Source organism: Hordeum vulgare, chromosome 1H (assembly GCF_904849725.1).
Source record: "Hordeum vulgare subsp. vulgare chromosome 1H, MorexV3_pseudomolecules_assembly, whole genome shotgun sequence".
Lineage (NCBI taxonomy): Eukaryota > Viridiplantae > Streptophyta > Magnoliopsida > Poales > Poaceae > Hordeum > Hordeum vulgare.
Window position 1 is genome coordinate 174,564,788 of NC_058518.1, and position 12,367 is coordinate 174,577,154.

General features: G+C 43.4%; 1 protein-coding gene across 6 annotated transcripts; it reads left to right on the top strand.

The window, feature by feature from the left end:
• The first annotated feature begins 535 nt into the window (after window positions 1–535).
• LOC123428060 (uncharacterized ATP-dependent helicase C29A10.10c-like) lies at window positions 536–11,040 on the top strand. Of its 6 annotated transcripts, none has more exons than XR_006622474.1 (11): window positions 536–813; window positions 2,012–2,426; window positions 3,338–4,799; window positions 5,290–5,478; window positions 5,582–5,677; window positions 5,784–5,952; window positions 6,777–6,900; window positions 6,982–8,757; window positions 8,864–9,711; window positions 10,310–10,750; window positions 10,827–11,040. XR_006622474.1 is itself a non-coding variant. In XM_045112230.1 (8 exons), the coding sequence occupies exons 2-8, from the start codon at window positions 3,455–3,457 to the stop codon at window positions 9,254–9,256; spliced, it is 4,092 nt and encodes a 1,363-aa protein (XP_044968165.1). In that variant the 5' UTR covers window positions 536–813; window positions 3,338–3,454; the 3' UTR covers window positions 9,257–9,882. The 6 variants fall into 6 exon arrangements, 1 of the variants encoding a protein (XP_044968165.1); XR_006622475.1 differs by having other exon boundaries at window positions 2,101–2,426; XR_006622476.1 differs by lacking the exon at window positions 2,012–2,426 and having other exon boundaries at window positions 10,310–10,527; window positions 10,674–10,750.
• The last annotated feature ends 1,327 nt before the right edge of the window (window positions 11,041–12,367 follow it).

A 12,367-nucleotide genomic window follows, 5' to 3' on the forward strand; every position in this document is an offset into this window, starting at 1 on the left:
GAGGGCATGAAGATCGTTGACATCTTCGACAAGGAGTAGATAGGTTGTACGTAGTACGTAAGTTTCATTTCTTGCATGTTTTTTATATGAATTTAAAAACCTTAATATGAGATGTCCTATATAGACTGTATTATTTGAGACGTGACCGATCAGTGTCCGCTGACGCGCGCGGATGCGAACGCGTCCATAGGTGTTTGAGAGGTCGGATTTGAAGGATCGTGGTGTAGACGCTCTTAATAGAGTTGGAGTATGAGGAGTGAGAGAGAACCGACGAGTTTGGCTCCAACCTGGTGCTTGCGATGCGACTGCATCCGTCCGAGATGCGAGCGCACACCCCACGCGCGATCGGGCCCACCACCCCTTCCACCGGTTTACGCAGCCACCGGACCTACAGCTGGGTTCCACAAGGCAGCGACACATACCGTGGTTGGGGCTATACGGTTTGGTCCGCGTAGCCGGTGGCTGTTGGGCCTGGCGCCCGATGGGTTATAAATAAGCCTTCACCCATCGCCTCTTCCCTCACATCTGGACCTCACACCCACCTCTCCTCCTCTTTCTCCAGAAGAAAAGAAGCGAAAGCTGTAGTAGTCTCGTCACCTGCACACAGACCGCTCGTGAGGCGAGAGAGGGGCAGGGGCCGAGGCCACCAAACCAAAAAGGAAAAGAATTTTTCTTCTTGGAGAAGAACACCCACACATACGCATCGAGGTGGGAGGCGGGGGCATACATGCGAGGGTGGAAGGGAACCCTAGTCAAACAGAGACGGATCTGCCCTCCTCCTCCTCCGCCGCCGACGCCGACAACGATCGCCTGGTACGGAGATCTCCGCCAACTCACGACTCTTCCTGCCTGCTACGAACCCTAGGACCCCACCGTCACGCGGTTTCGATACGAATTGAACGGGCCGGCGGTCGAATGACGAAACCCTAGGATTGGTGCGCGTGGGTGGGACGAGCCTTCTTTTTTTCCCATCTCTCTCCAAGTTAGGCAGCCTAATTCGGACATTAACTGTGCGAGGTGAGTTTGCCGAATCTGGAAACGGAATGGGGATCAGGGTACGGGGGATTCTCCAAATCTAGTGACGGCTTCCAAGGGACCTTTATGGATTTTGGAAAATTTCCATGGGATTTCCTGATTTAAGACAGTGCGATAAATACCCTATCCTGGTAGATCGAGCAAGCAGAAGCAGGCTATGTCATGCTAGTGGTAGTAACGAATGGAAGAGGGTACGCGATCTTTATTTCTCGGCCATGTCCTGCCGTATATTAAATTTCTCTTGCTAATTGATTTCTAGCACTTGACATAGGGGTTCGGAGCTACATTGGGTTGCTCCTGCTTGTTTAGGTCTTTGTTAGTTCATCATCCGTTTATAGTCAAATAATAGAGCGCATGTTAGATTCATTTGCTTTGTTCAAATAGTGATTTCTAGCACTTGACATAGGGGTTCGGAGCTACATTGGGTTGCTCCTGCTTGTTTAGGTCTTTGTTAGTTCATCATCCGTTTATAGTCAAATAATAGAGCGCATGTTAGATTCATTTGCTTTGTTCAAATAGTGGATTGTTCATCTAATTTGAACACTTGCTACGTTGTAGTTCATTGTCAACCTAGTTTTTGACTTTTTGGTGAGTAGAATTGGCAGCTTTGTTACACTGCTGCCTTAACATCATGTTTTGTTGTTTGTTTGTTAGAACCCATTGCTTTTCAGACGACGCGTATGGTTTGTATGGATTCGGGTGGGATTTTGTCGTATGTGTACTTCTGTTGTAACATTTAATTCAGAGTATAAGTGAATCATAGTCGTGCCTTGGTCAATTTTTTTGTAATAAAGAGGGCTACTTTTGTAGTTTATAAATCAAATTCCTCCTTGGGTAGCTTTTAAATATAGTTCACGCTTAACCTTCTGACTTCATTGGAAGCACATATCCTCTAATATGCTTGAAGTAGACTTGAATGTCAAGTTTGATATTCCTTTTATGTTGTATATAGTAGTCATCAAGCTATTTTTGTCAGATAGAAGGCTTGGACAGTCATTTATACTACTGGTAAACTGTTTAGGAGTTTGATTGATTTTTTGGATTAAATGGCAAATCTACACAAAGAGGAATCAAGCCAGGGTTGGAGAAGAAGCTGAATATAAAAAGAGGAGCAGGGAGGCATGCGTAAGTAGAGAAGCAGGGGCACGGTAAGAAGAAGAACCGGGATTGTGGTGGCGGTGGCTCTGAAGCATGAGGTAGCAGAAGGTGGATGAGGATAAGAGGAACTGGGGAATAGTGAGGACTGCCAGAGGGTGGGGGAGAATAGAAGGCAACTGGAGGCAGCGCTGCCAGAGGCTGAAATAATTTTAGGTGGCGGTGAAGCAGGAGGGAGGAGATGGTGGTGGAGAATAAGAGGAACAAGAAGCAATGATGGTGCCAGTATAGCTTTGGTAACTATTTTATAATTCAATTGTAATGTGTATACACTAAATTTGGGATTAGGGTGGAAATTATTACTGGATTAGACCCTAGGGCTACGTGGACCTCTCCCAGTGCATATGTTGCTTAGATGAGGTGCTAAGTGCATGATAGAGCTTAGCAACTAAACTCTCCAATGCATAGGTGCTTAGCTGCTTGTTGCTAAGCTTTCTTCATTTAGTGAGTTGTAGACAGTAAATTGTGTTTTTGTCTAGGAACGCGAACCTAGCATCGTTTCTTTGGGAGGTTGTCAAACTCCTCTCTCTCCTCTTAATTACCTTGCCACATCAGATTTTTTGCGTACCTGGGCAGCCTTAGCACTAGGAAGGGCCTCGAATCTTTTAGGCTTGTTTATTGAGATACACTCTCCTTTTGCAGCCATTAATGTATCCTCTGTTTGATAGTGAACACCTTTTTAGTTTGGGTGAAATTGATGCTAGTCTTGCCGTTTTTTTTGGCCGTAGCAATTATCATATATTTCTGTACGTCATGTTGAAATCCAACCCGTTTGCTTTAGGTAGTTATGTTAACCTTTTCAACCATGCAGCACACTCATTTTCTGCTTGATATGTTCCACATACTTATTTACGTTGTGTGTAAAGGGTCTGTCTGGATGCTGAGATCCTGAATTCCTAGAATTCAATTTCTTGAGATGGGTATGAGGTGGACCACAAGAGGGCGAAGTGGTCTCTGGGTCTGAACATGAAATGAATCCAGCGTACTGGACAATGAGGGTTCTGCTGTAACTGTTCACTTCCTTGTTCAGCTCTTCTTCCGCATCTTATTGACGGGCCATCTCACTAATGGAATGAAGCATCCAGGCACCCCTTGAACACCCTGTTTGTGATTGTATATTACTAACATATTACGCTGGTTGTTGCAGATTTCTTGTTATATAAGAAGGTCAATAATAGTTCTCTTCAAGTAGGTGCTATTGCCCTAGAAGATTGTTACTGAATCCACCAGTTAAATATTCAAGTTATATGCATATACACATGACATGGGGTCTCGTGGAAGGATGTTATTTGACCTCAATGAGCTCCCAACAGAAGCTGACGAAGAAGAAGCTGCTATTGTTGTGTCCCAACCTCAACTTCCTGTTCCCAATATGTATCCCTCTAATTTGTTTCCACCACAAGAAGCGCCTTGGTCGCAAGGGATATTGAACAACCATGCCTTTAATCATGCATCTTCTGGTTCAGGTTTTCAACCTTTTGTGAGAAGTACAGATTCACAAAATGTGAAGTATTCAATGAATACTGAAGAGAATATGGATGCTACTGCCGCTTCTACATCTTTGTCTGATAGTGTTGCACACTGTACGGGGCCCTCCAACCAGGGTCCACAATCAGTTGAAAGAGAAGAGGGAGAGTGGTCTGATGCAGATGGTGCTTCTGACACCGCAGGAAGCAGTGTCAGCAACAGAGAAGAATCTGCTGGTACTGCAGGTACTCAAGTGAAAAGAGAATCCCAAGAGAGTGGACCTCTTATTGTTAAATCTAGTGATGTGGTTAAATATGACATTGCTGCTGAACCTAGTGACACTGAAATGGCTGATGTGTCTAAAGTTCCAGCGCTTCGTGGTCCGACAGGAGTTGAGAGCATGAAACTTTTTGAATCTAAAGGAAATCAACCTGGGGATGATATGGACCAGTGCAATAAGTCAAAGGATGTCCGAGGAGTAGAAGCCAGTTATGCATTGAAGTGCACGAACAACCCTGCAAAGAGACCTAAGTTAGATGAACACAAAGTTGCAATGCTTGGTAAAAAGCGAGCCAGGCAGACTGTGTTCATCAATGTTGAGGATGCAAAACAAGCTGGCACAATGAAGACAATTACACCAAGGAGACAGTCATCTTTTCCAGCACCAATTGTTACACGTACCGTGAAGGAAGCTACTCGTGGTGTTGGTGAAAGAGCTGCAGACAAGCAGAGTCAGCCAGTCATCAGGGATCAGAGACAATCCGAGACGATTGGTTCAGAAAGAAGTAATTCTGCTGATCCTTGTGATCAAAATGGAGAATCTAATGGTGATATTGAGTTGGGATCTCATGGCAGGTCAAAGAAAATGAATGCTGAAGACCCGCCCTCAGATTGTAATCAACAATCTGTCCCAAGGCAGCCTTTTCCAAAGCAGCCCACAGATTCCAAGCAGTTCAAGGGCAGACCAGTCTCTTCTCAGAGAGCAGTTCTAACAGGACAAAATACTGCAGATCAGAAGCCAATCAACAAAAGGTCTCTTGTTCCAAAAAAGCAAGCTTCAGTTAATAACACACAGTATAATGACACATCTGTTGAGCGACTTATACGGGAAGTGACAAATGGCAAGTTCTGGCACAATCCGGGTTAGTTCTTCGGCATTGACCCTGTTTCTTTTGGATATCTTTGGTACTGACGCCATTGTTTAATCTGGAAAATTCTGTACTGTGCTGAGGCAATACATTTTGTTTATGCGATTGTGAAATTTGCCTGGTGTTACTTCCTTAGAAATGCTATTCTGTTTTAGTGACTTGCAGAACATAAGGGTCACTTGCATGCTTTATAAGATTACAGTCCTCTAGACATATATGGTCTATTTTACAAAAATAATAAACTTTGTACTATTTTTTATGTCTGCCTGTGTTCTGTATTTATTAAGACTGTTCTAGTTTGCTCTTTATGTTCTTCTCTCATGGTTGGTACAGTTGCACTGATTTTTCTGGGTGAATGCATGCTGAGTGTCTAATGATTGCATTGTCAGTGTTTGCTTGATTTCGTTCTATTGTAAAACCACTGTGTGTGTGCATGAGCACTCTTAGTTTGACAAGGCAAGTTTTATATTTGTTATCTGAACAGAGGAGGAAGAACTTCAGTGTGTTCCTGGAAGCTTTGATTCTGCTGAGGAGTACATTAGAGTGTTTGAGCCTTTGCTTTTTGAGGAATGCAGAGCTCAGCTATATAGTTCCTATGAGGAGAGTCTTGAGGCTGTATCAAGGGACGCACATGTAATGGTGCGCTTGAAAAGTGTGGATAGGCGCGAAAGAGGTACATTTTCTGCATTTTTATTGCCCCCTTTTTTGTAGAACAATCATAACAAATGATGTTACCCATTGTAATCACCTAACATAAATATGCTTTCTGCATTCAGGATGGTATGATGTTGTTGTTTTGCCAATAAATGAATATAAATGGACTTTCAAAGAAGGTGAAGTTGCAATTTTGTCTTCCCCCCGGCCTGGTTCAGGTAGCCATGCTGAAAATATCCCTTATTTTTATCAAGATTTTCTTTTGCTTTAACAAATATGTTTTGACAGCTGTGTTCACTTACCTTTGTTTTGTTTATTTATAAGCTGCCCAATCAAGTAGATCTAATAGGAAGGCCGCTGCTTCAAATGAAGATGCTGAAGCTGACTGTGGACGGCTTGTAGGTACAGTCAGACGCCATATGCCTATTGATACGCGTGATCCCATTGGCGCAATTATCCATTTTTATGCTGGGGATTCATTTGATTGTAGCAGGTAATCCAGTGTTAGTGATATCATTGTTTTTTAGTTGTCCCACACTATGTTTTGGTAAGACCACGTTTTTGTGCTGAGTTCAGTATGACTTTGTCCACTTTGTTCCCTTCATACTATATCAACTGTTATTGGAAGTTCTCTTAGTTCTTTTTATCACCGGCATATGATTGTTTGCTTCACAGTTCACACAAATATGATAGAAGTTGCATGCCAAATTTATTTTAGTCAACTGTACTTTGGAATGTATCGTACTTGAGATGATGAATTCTGCACTGCATGATAAGGTTTACCTTGGAGTGAGCAGATGAATTTTGCACTGCATGATAAGGTTTACCTTGGAGTGAGCAGTACTCACTGATACAGCAGCTTGTCTAACTTGTCAGTTTGCCTTTTGCTTTTAAGGTCGTTGGGTTTTTCACACGCAGTTACATTGAACATTACACATGCGCACCATCTGCAATGTAATTTTCTCCTAGTTCTGGTTTGTTTAGTGCTGAGAACATCACCATCTTATGAATTAAGCTATACTCAAAAAGCGAAAATCCCCTATCCTAACAGGACCTGCTATGAGGTTCATAGGCACAATTTTCTGAGAATATTACCTACTAGACTGTTAGGTTTAGTTTAGTTTGTTAAGTTGACTCGATTCATAAACTTTTTTAGTGCTATGAGGTTCATAGGCACAATTTTCTGAGAATATTACCTACCAGACTGTTAGGTTTAGTTTAGTTTGTTAAGTTGACTCGATTCATAAACACTATGGTTGACCTTTTTTTATTGTTTATACTGAATCCTTTTGGTTGTCTTTTTTTGTGATGCACTAGTGAGACTAGTGTTCTGAGGAAACTGCAACCTCGAAGCACATGGTACCTAACGGGTCTTGGTTCTCTTGCAACAACACAAAGGGAATATGTAGCATTGCATGCATTCCGCCGTCTTAATGTGCAGGTAATGCATATTACACCTGGTTCTTATCTGTCCTTCTTGGTTAACATTTTTGCTTGATGCTGATAAAAGTCTTCCCATCAGATGCAAAACGCAATTCTTCAACCAAGTCCAGAGCACTTCCCAAAATATCAAGAGCAGCCGCCTGCTATGCCTGACTGTTTCACTCCAAGTTTTTCTGATCATCTCAATCGTACTTTCAATGGGCCTCAACTATCAGCGATTCATTGGGCTGCAATGCACACAGCTGCTGGCACAAGCAATGGAGTGGTTAAGAAACAAGAACCATGGCCTTTCACATTGGTACAAGGTCCTCCAGGGACAGGGAAAACCCATACTGTGTGGGGAATGTTAAATGTTATTCACCTTGTTCAGTATCAACATTACTATGCTGCTCTGCTAAAGAAACTTGCTCCTGAAAGTTACAAGCAAGTTGGTAGTACCACTAACAGCAGCTCAGAGGCTTTTGCCGCGGGGTCTATTGATGAAGTTCTGCAGAGCATGGATCAGAACCTGTTCCGCACTCTTCCCAAGCTTTGTCCCAAACCACGGATGCTTGTGTGTGCCCCGTCAAATGCTGCAACAGATGAGCTGCTTTCTCGTGTTCTTGACCGAGGTTTCATAGATGGCGAGATGAAGGTTTACCGCCCTGATGTTGCTCGTGTTGGAGTTGACACACAGTCTCGTGCTGCCCAAGCTGTATCAGTTGAGCGACGAACGGAACAGCTTTTGATGAAGGGCCGCGATGAAGTAATAGGGTGGTTGCAGCAGCTAAAAGGCCGCGAGCAGCAGTTATCACATGAGATAGGGCTTCTACAGAGGGAACTTAATATCGTTGCAGCAGCTGGTAGATCCCATGGTTCAGTTGGGGTAGATCCTGATGTGCTTGCTCACAGGGATCGTAACCGTGACATTCTGCTTCAAAAACTTGCTGCCTCTGTGGAAAGCAGGGATAAAGTACTTGTAGAGATGTCAAGGCTGCTGATATTAGAAAGCAGGTTCCGTGTTGGCAGTAACTTCAATCTGGAAGATGCTAGGTCTAGTCTGGAAGCCAGTTTTGCCAACGAAGCAGAAATTGTTTTTACAACAGTGTCAAGCAGTGGGCGCAAGTTATTTTCTCGCCTTAGTCATGGTTTTGATATGGTTGTTATCGATGAGGCAGCTCAGGCCAGTGAAGTAGGAGTCCTCCCTCCACTTGCACTTGGTGCCGCTAGATGTGTCTTGGTAGGTGATCCGCAGCAGCTCCCTGCCACTGTTATTAGTAAAGCGGCTGGAACTTTACTCTATAGCAGGAGCCTTTTTGAGAGGTTTCAGCAGGCTGGTTGCCCTACCATTTTGTTGTCAGTGCAATATCGGATGCATCCCCAGATCCGAGAGTTTCCATCACGATACTTCTATCAAGGCTGCCTTACAGACAGTGAAAGCGTTGTCAAACTGCCTGATGAGGTGTATTACAAAGATGCATTAATGGCACCTTACATTTTTTATGACATCTCACATGGTCGTGAGTCTCATAGAGGGGGATCATCTTCATACCAGAATGTTCATGAAGCTCAGTTTGCATTGCGTTTATATGAGCATCTTCAGAAACTTGTGAAAGTTAATGGTGGTAAGAAGGCATCTGTTGGTATAATCACTCCATATAAGTTGCAGTTGAAGTGTCTTCAGCGGGAATTTGAGGAGGTCATGAATACTGAGGAAGGGAAAGATATCTACATAAATACAGTAGATGCTTTTCAAGGCCAGGAGCGTGATGTGATTATCATGTCATGTGTCCGTGCTTCAAATCATGGTGTGGGTTTTGTTGCAGATATACGGCGCATGAATGTTGCTCTTACTCGAGCTAGGAGAGCTCTATGGGTATGGTCTGTCCTCCTTAAAAAAATGCATCAGGACCACTGTACTACTACTTCAAACATGCTCTGATCAAATGCTACTGTACTAATAGTTATTCGTCGTTTTCTAGGTTGTTGGTAATGCCAGTGCTCTCATGCAGTCAGAGGACTGGGCGGCGCTGGTAGCAGACGCAAAGGCCAGGAAATGCTTCATGGACTTGGATAGCATCCCCAAGGACTTTCTGGCCATGAAGATCTCTTCCAACACTCCAGGAAGGAATTCTTCAAACAACATTAGGAACTTGAGGACAGGTGGACCAAGACCTAGGCATCTGGACATGCTTCAGGACCCCAGGGTTGGCATGAAGGCCGATGAGGAAGAGCGTGCTAACTCTGTTCCAAGAAATGCCAGTTACCGGAATTTGGATGACCTGGGACGCTCTGGTGATAGATCTAGAGAAAGTTTACAGTTTGGAGTGGCCAGGAGGCCGAATTCATCTAATGGTTCTAGGCGAGAAGTCTGAAGACAATGCATTGCTATCTTCATCTTTGCGTGTGCGTCACCTATTGAAAGATGTACACCCTTGGTGGGTTTTGTTAAGGAGAAGGAATTGCTATTGACACAACGAGAGGATTCCTCGTGAAATGGGTAGGCGTTTGGATGGCATGTTGCAACAATAGGCCATTGACGGCAGGCCAATCAGATCATCAGATGGCGCTCTGTTGGGCGGTTCAGATTATGGAACAAAGAAAGACTGCCTCAGGTCCATAGTCTACTGCAATTGTGCAGAACACATTCGGTCTGATTATATAACTAGACTTCCACAAGGCTGCAGCTGGATGGTTTCTTTCTGGGATTGCAATACTTGCTTTAGTGCTTAACAGGATACTGTCTTTCTCATAGATATAAATACATGCGCATGGGCATTTCCATTTTGAGACATGCCAGTAGAGATAAATCTCACTGGCCCTAGAGCAGGTTAGGTTTCAAGCTTTACCGCAAGATTGCTGCTAGCTGCAAACATGCGTTGCTTGATATGCCCCTGTAGAATCAGTGTTGCTAACATAGGCAGGGCTTCTGTAACATATGACATAAGCTCCCTCTGTGTACAAAGTCCACATCTAGAAAAGAAAATCATTTTTTCATTCAGTTGCTTTGTTATCTGTCAGTTATTTTGAGATTGTTGAATGATTTTTTATGTTGTTGGATGATGGTACCATGTGTTCAGTTTATGTTCTTACCTGTTTTGTATCTTGTTGATTATTGTACTTCTATGTTGATCTGTGGTATAGCTTGTGCTCTTTGAAATGATCTGGTGTCAGTTGTGCTGCTTTTTTTGTGTGTAGACTTTCTGCATGGTGTTTGGTTGGAATCATTGATGTAAAATTCCAACCAGGGTGACGTAGTACATGGTTTGGACTTTGTGGAAGTTCTGTTTGGATCCTTTTGTTTTTTTTGTCCGATATCTGAGATCCCATGTTAGCATAAGCCAGCCCTTGTTTTTCTTTTTTGAATCAGATTTGCTGGTTCTTGAGTTTACAGGCATGTACTTATCTTGTTCATGTTCTATATGCAGGGTATACCTGATGATGTTCCACAATCTGTCCTGAGGATCTTTAAAACACTGAGGACACATCTTAGGCCCTGATTGGATTGTTGTTTTTCATCGCTTTACACCTGTAAAAGATACAAACCTCCTGTAAATTAAATACCGGTGTAGAAAAATACACGGATTTCAAGCGGAGTCTTAGCGTGGAATGCTGCTGCTTCGGTGGTGGTCCTGTGAAGTGTCAGGTTAGCATAAGGTGGCCCTTATTATTTTTTGTCTGAATCATATTTGCTTGTTCGGAATTTCGCAGGCCTGTGTTGTACTGTACTGCTCTTGCTCTTGGTCTTTCTTCTTGGTCTTGTACTGTACTGTATCACAACCTGTCCTGCAGAATTTCAGAATGCTGAGGGCTATGACTTCGGTCCTGGCCGGATGCTGCTGGACGGTGGTGGTCAATGAAGATCTCAGGTATGCTCAAAATGTTCTTTTGTTTCTTGGGTTATCAGATTTGCTGGTTCTCCATTTAATTCCTCTTTTCATTCAGGGTGTTTCCTGTTCAGTTGGTTTTGATCCTGTTGATGAAAAGAGTACTTTGCCAGCTTGGTGTGATGCATGAATGCCCCCAGGAATACCTTACGTCCAAGCTGGAGTGCTTTTCTTGTACTTGAAGTCAAACATGCTGCAAATTGTGATTATATCAATTCGCGATGTAACACGGATTATGAATATTTTTTTGACGAAAGGATCTGATACTAGAATGAGCTGTTGACACGTCGGTGCCGCCGCTTCTATACCCCGGAGCTGTAGTAGTTGCTGTTGAATCAATCTGAAAAATATGTCACCAAATATCGTGTAGCCGACGGTGGTGGCTTCTATACCCCGGAGCTGTAGTAGTTGCTGTTGAATCAATCTGAAAAATATGTCACCAAATATCGCGTAGCTGACGGTAAGTGAGAATCACCACCGGGGAGGGGGCGGATCTGTGTGGAGAGGAGGGAACGACCCCTTCGTCGAAATTATGTGGTCATGGGTCAAAATTATGTGGTCATGTAGGATAAATGATGAGGTGGAGAAGAGAGAATTCATAAGAAAATATTTGTCTTCTCTTATTTAAGAGAGAACTAAGATGTGATCTTTTAACATGTCTCATCATGTTTTTTAGGAATAACTAGATATTGAAGTTAAGGCTAAGAGGTGACCCATTATAAGACATTTTTTTGTCATCTTTAAATTACATGCAGGACTTAAGATATGGCTATCTTATCAACTATTGTACATATCCTTACCCTTCGGAAGGGATGTGACTCTTGCCTCTCTCTCTTTACAACCAACCGATGTCCAGTTGTGTCTCTTTGAAACAACACATCCCTACTAGATGTACATATATGTATCGGACTGATAAAAAAGAGATGGTTTTCCATTATTTGTCCTCTCGTTTTTCTTCAACACGTCATTAGCACGCTCTACGGCGGAGCGATTTCACGTTGAGGTAGGCCCGTGTGTGGCACGCGAGCACGCTCTCGAGAAATTTCACGGTTGGTCTCGTTCAGGGCAACGCGGAACTAGCGTGCGTGCCGCACGGGGGTGCAGGACTACCGCTGGCATATGGTCACGCAACGCGTTGCCTTGAACTCCAACACCAGTCCATGGCGGCTTGGTTCTGGCATGGCCCTCGCGACAACGACAAACGTCATCCCAACACATTTTCTTCGCACATGTGGAGAGCAATCCTGAAATTGAGACAAAAAACCATGATGGATGCACATCAAAGAACAAGAATAGGAGGATTGGCAAGAACATGAACTAGGGAAGCAAGACGAACAAGGAACGGGAAGCACGACACATACATAGTCGTAAATATTCCTTCCGTTCCAAAATTATTGTCTTGGATTTGTCTAGATATGAATGTATCTAGTCACATTTGAATATCTACATGCATCCATACATAGAAAAATCTAAGACAAAAATTTTGAATTTTTGTCCAAAAGGACCTCTAGCCAAATGCATTTGTCGAAAAGGACCACATGTGGATGAAATCTACGGAAAAAACCCCCACCCGTCCGTGGCGGCAGGCGCGCCAGGCGA

What these genes read in the sequence shown, in the direction of transcription:
- LOC123428060 (XM_045112230.1), top strand. Translation starts at nt 3,455, where the DNA reads ATGGGGTCTCGTGGAAGGATGTTATTTGACCTCAATGAGCTCCCAACA. An exon ending in GATTCATTTGATTGTAGCAG is followed by an intron (nt 5,953 to 6,776) that starts GTAATCCAGTGT and finishes GTGATGCACTAG; the next exon opens with TGAGACTAGTGTTCTGAGGA. An exon ending in GAGCTAGGAGAGCTCTATGG is followed by an intron (nt 8,758 to 8,863) that starts GTATGGTCTGTC and finishes GTCGTTTTCTAG; the next exon opens with GTTGTTGGTAATGCCAGTGC.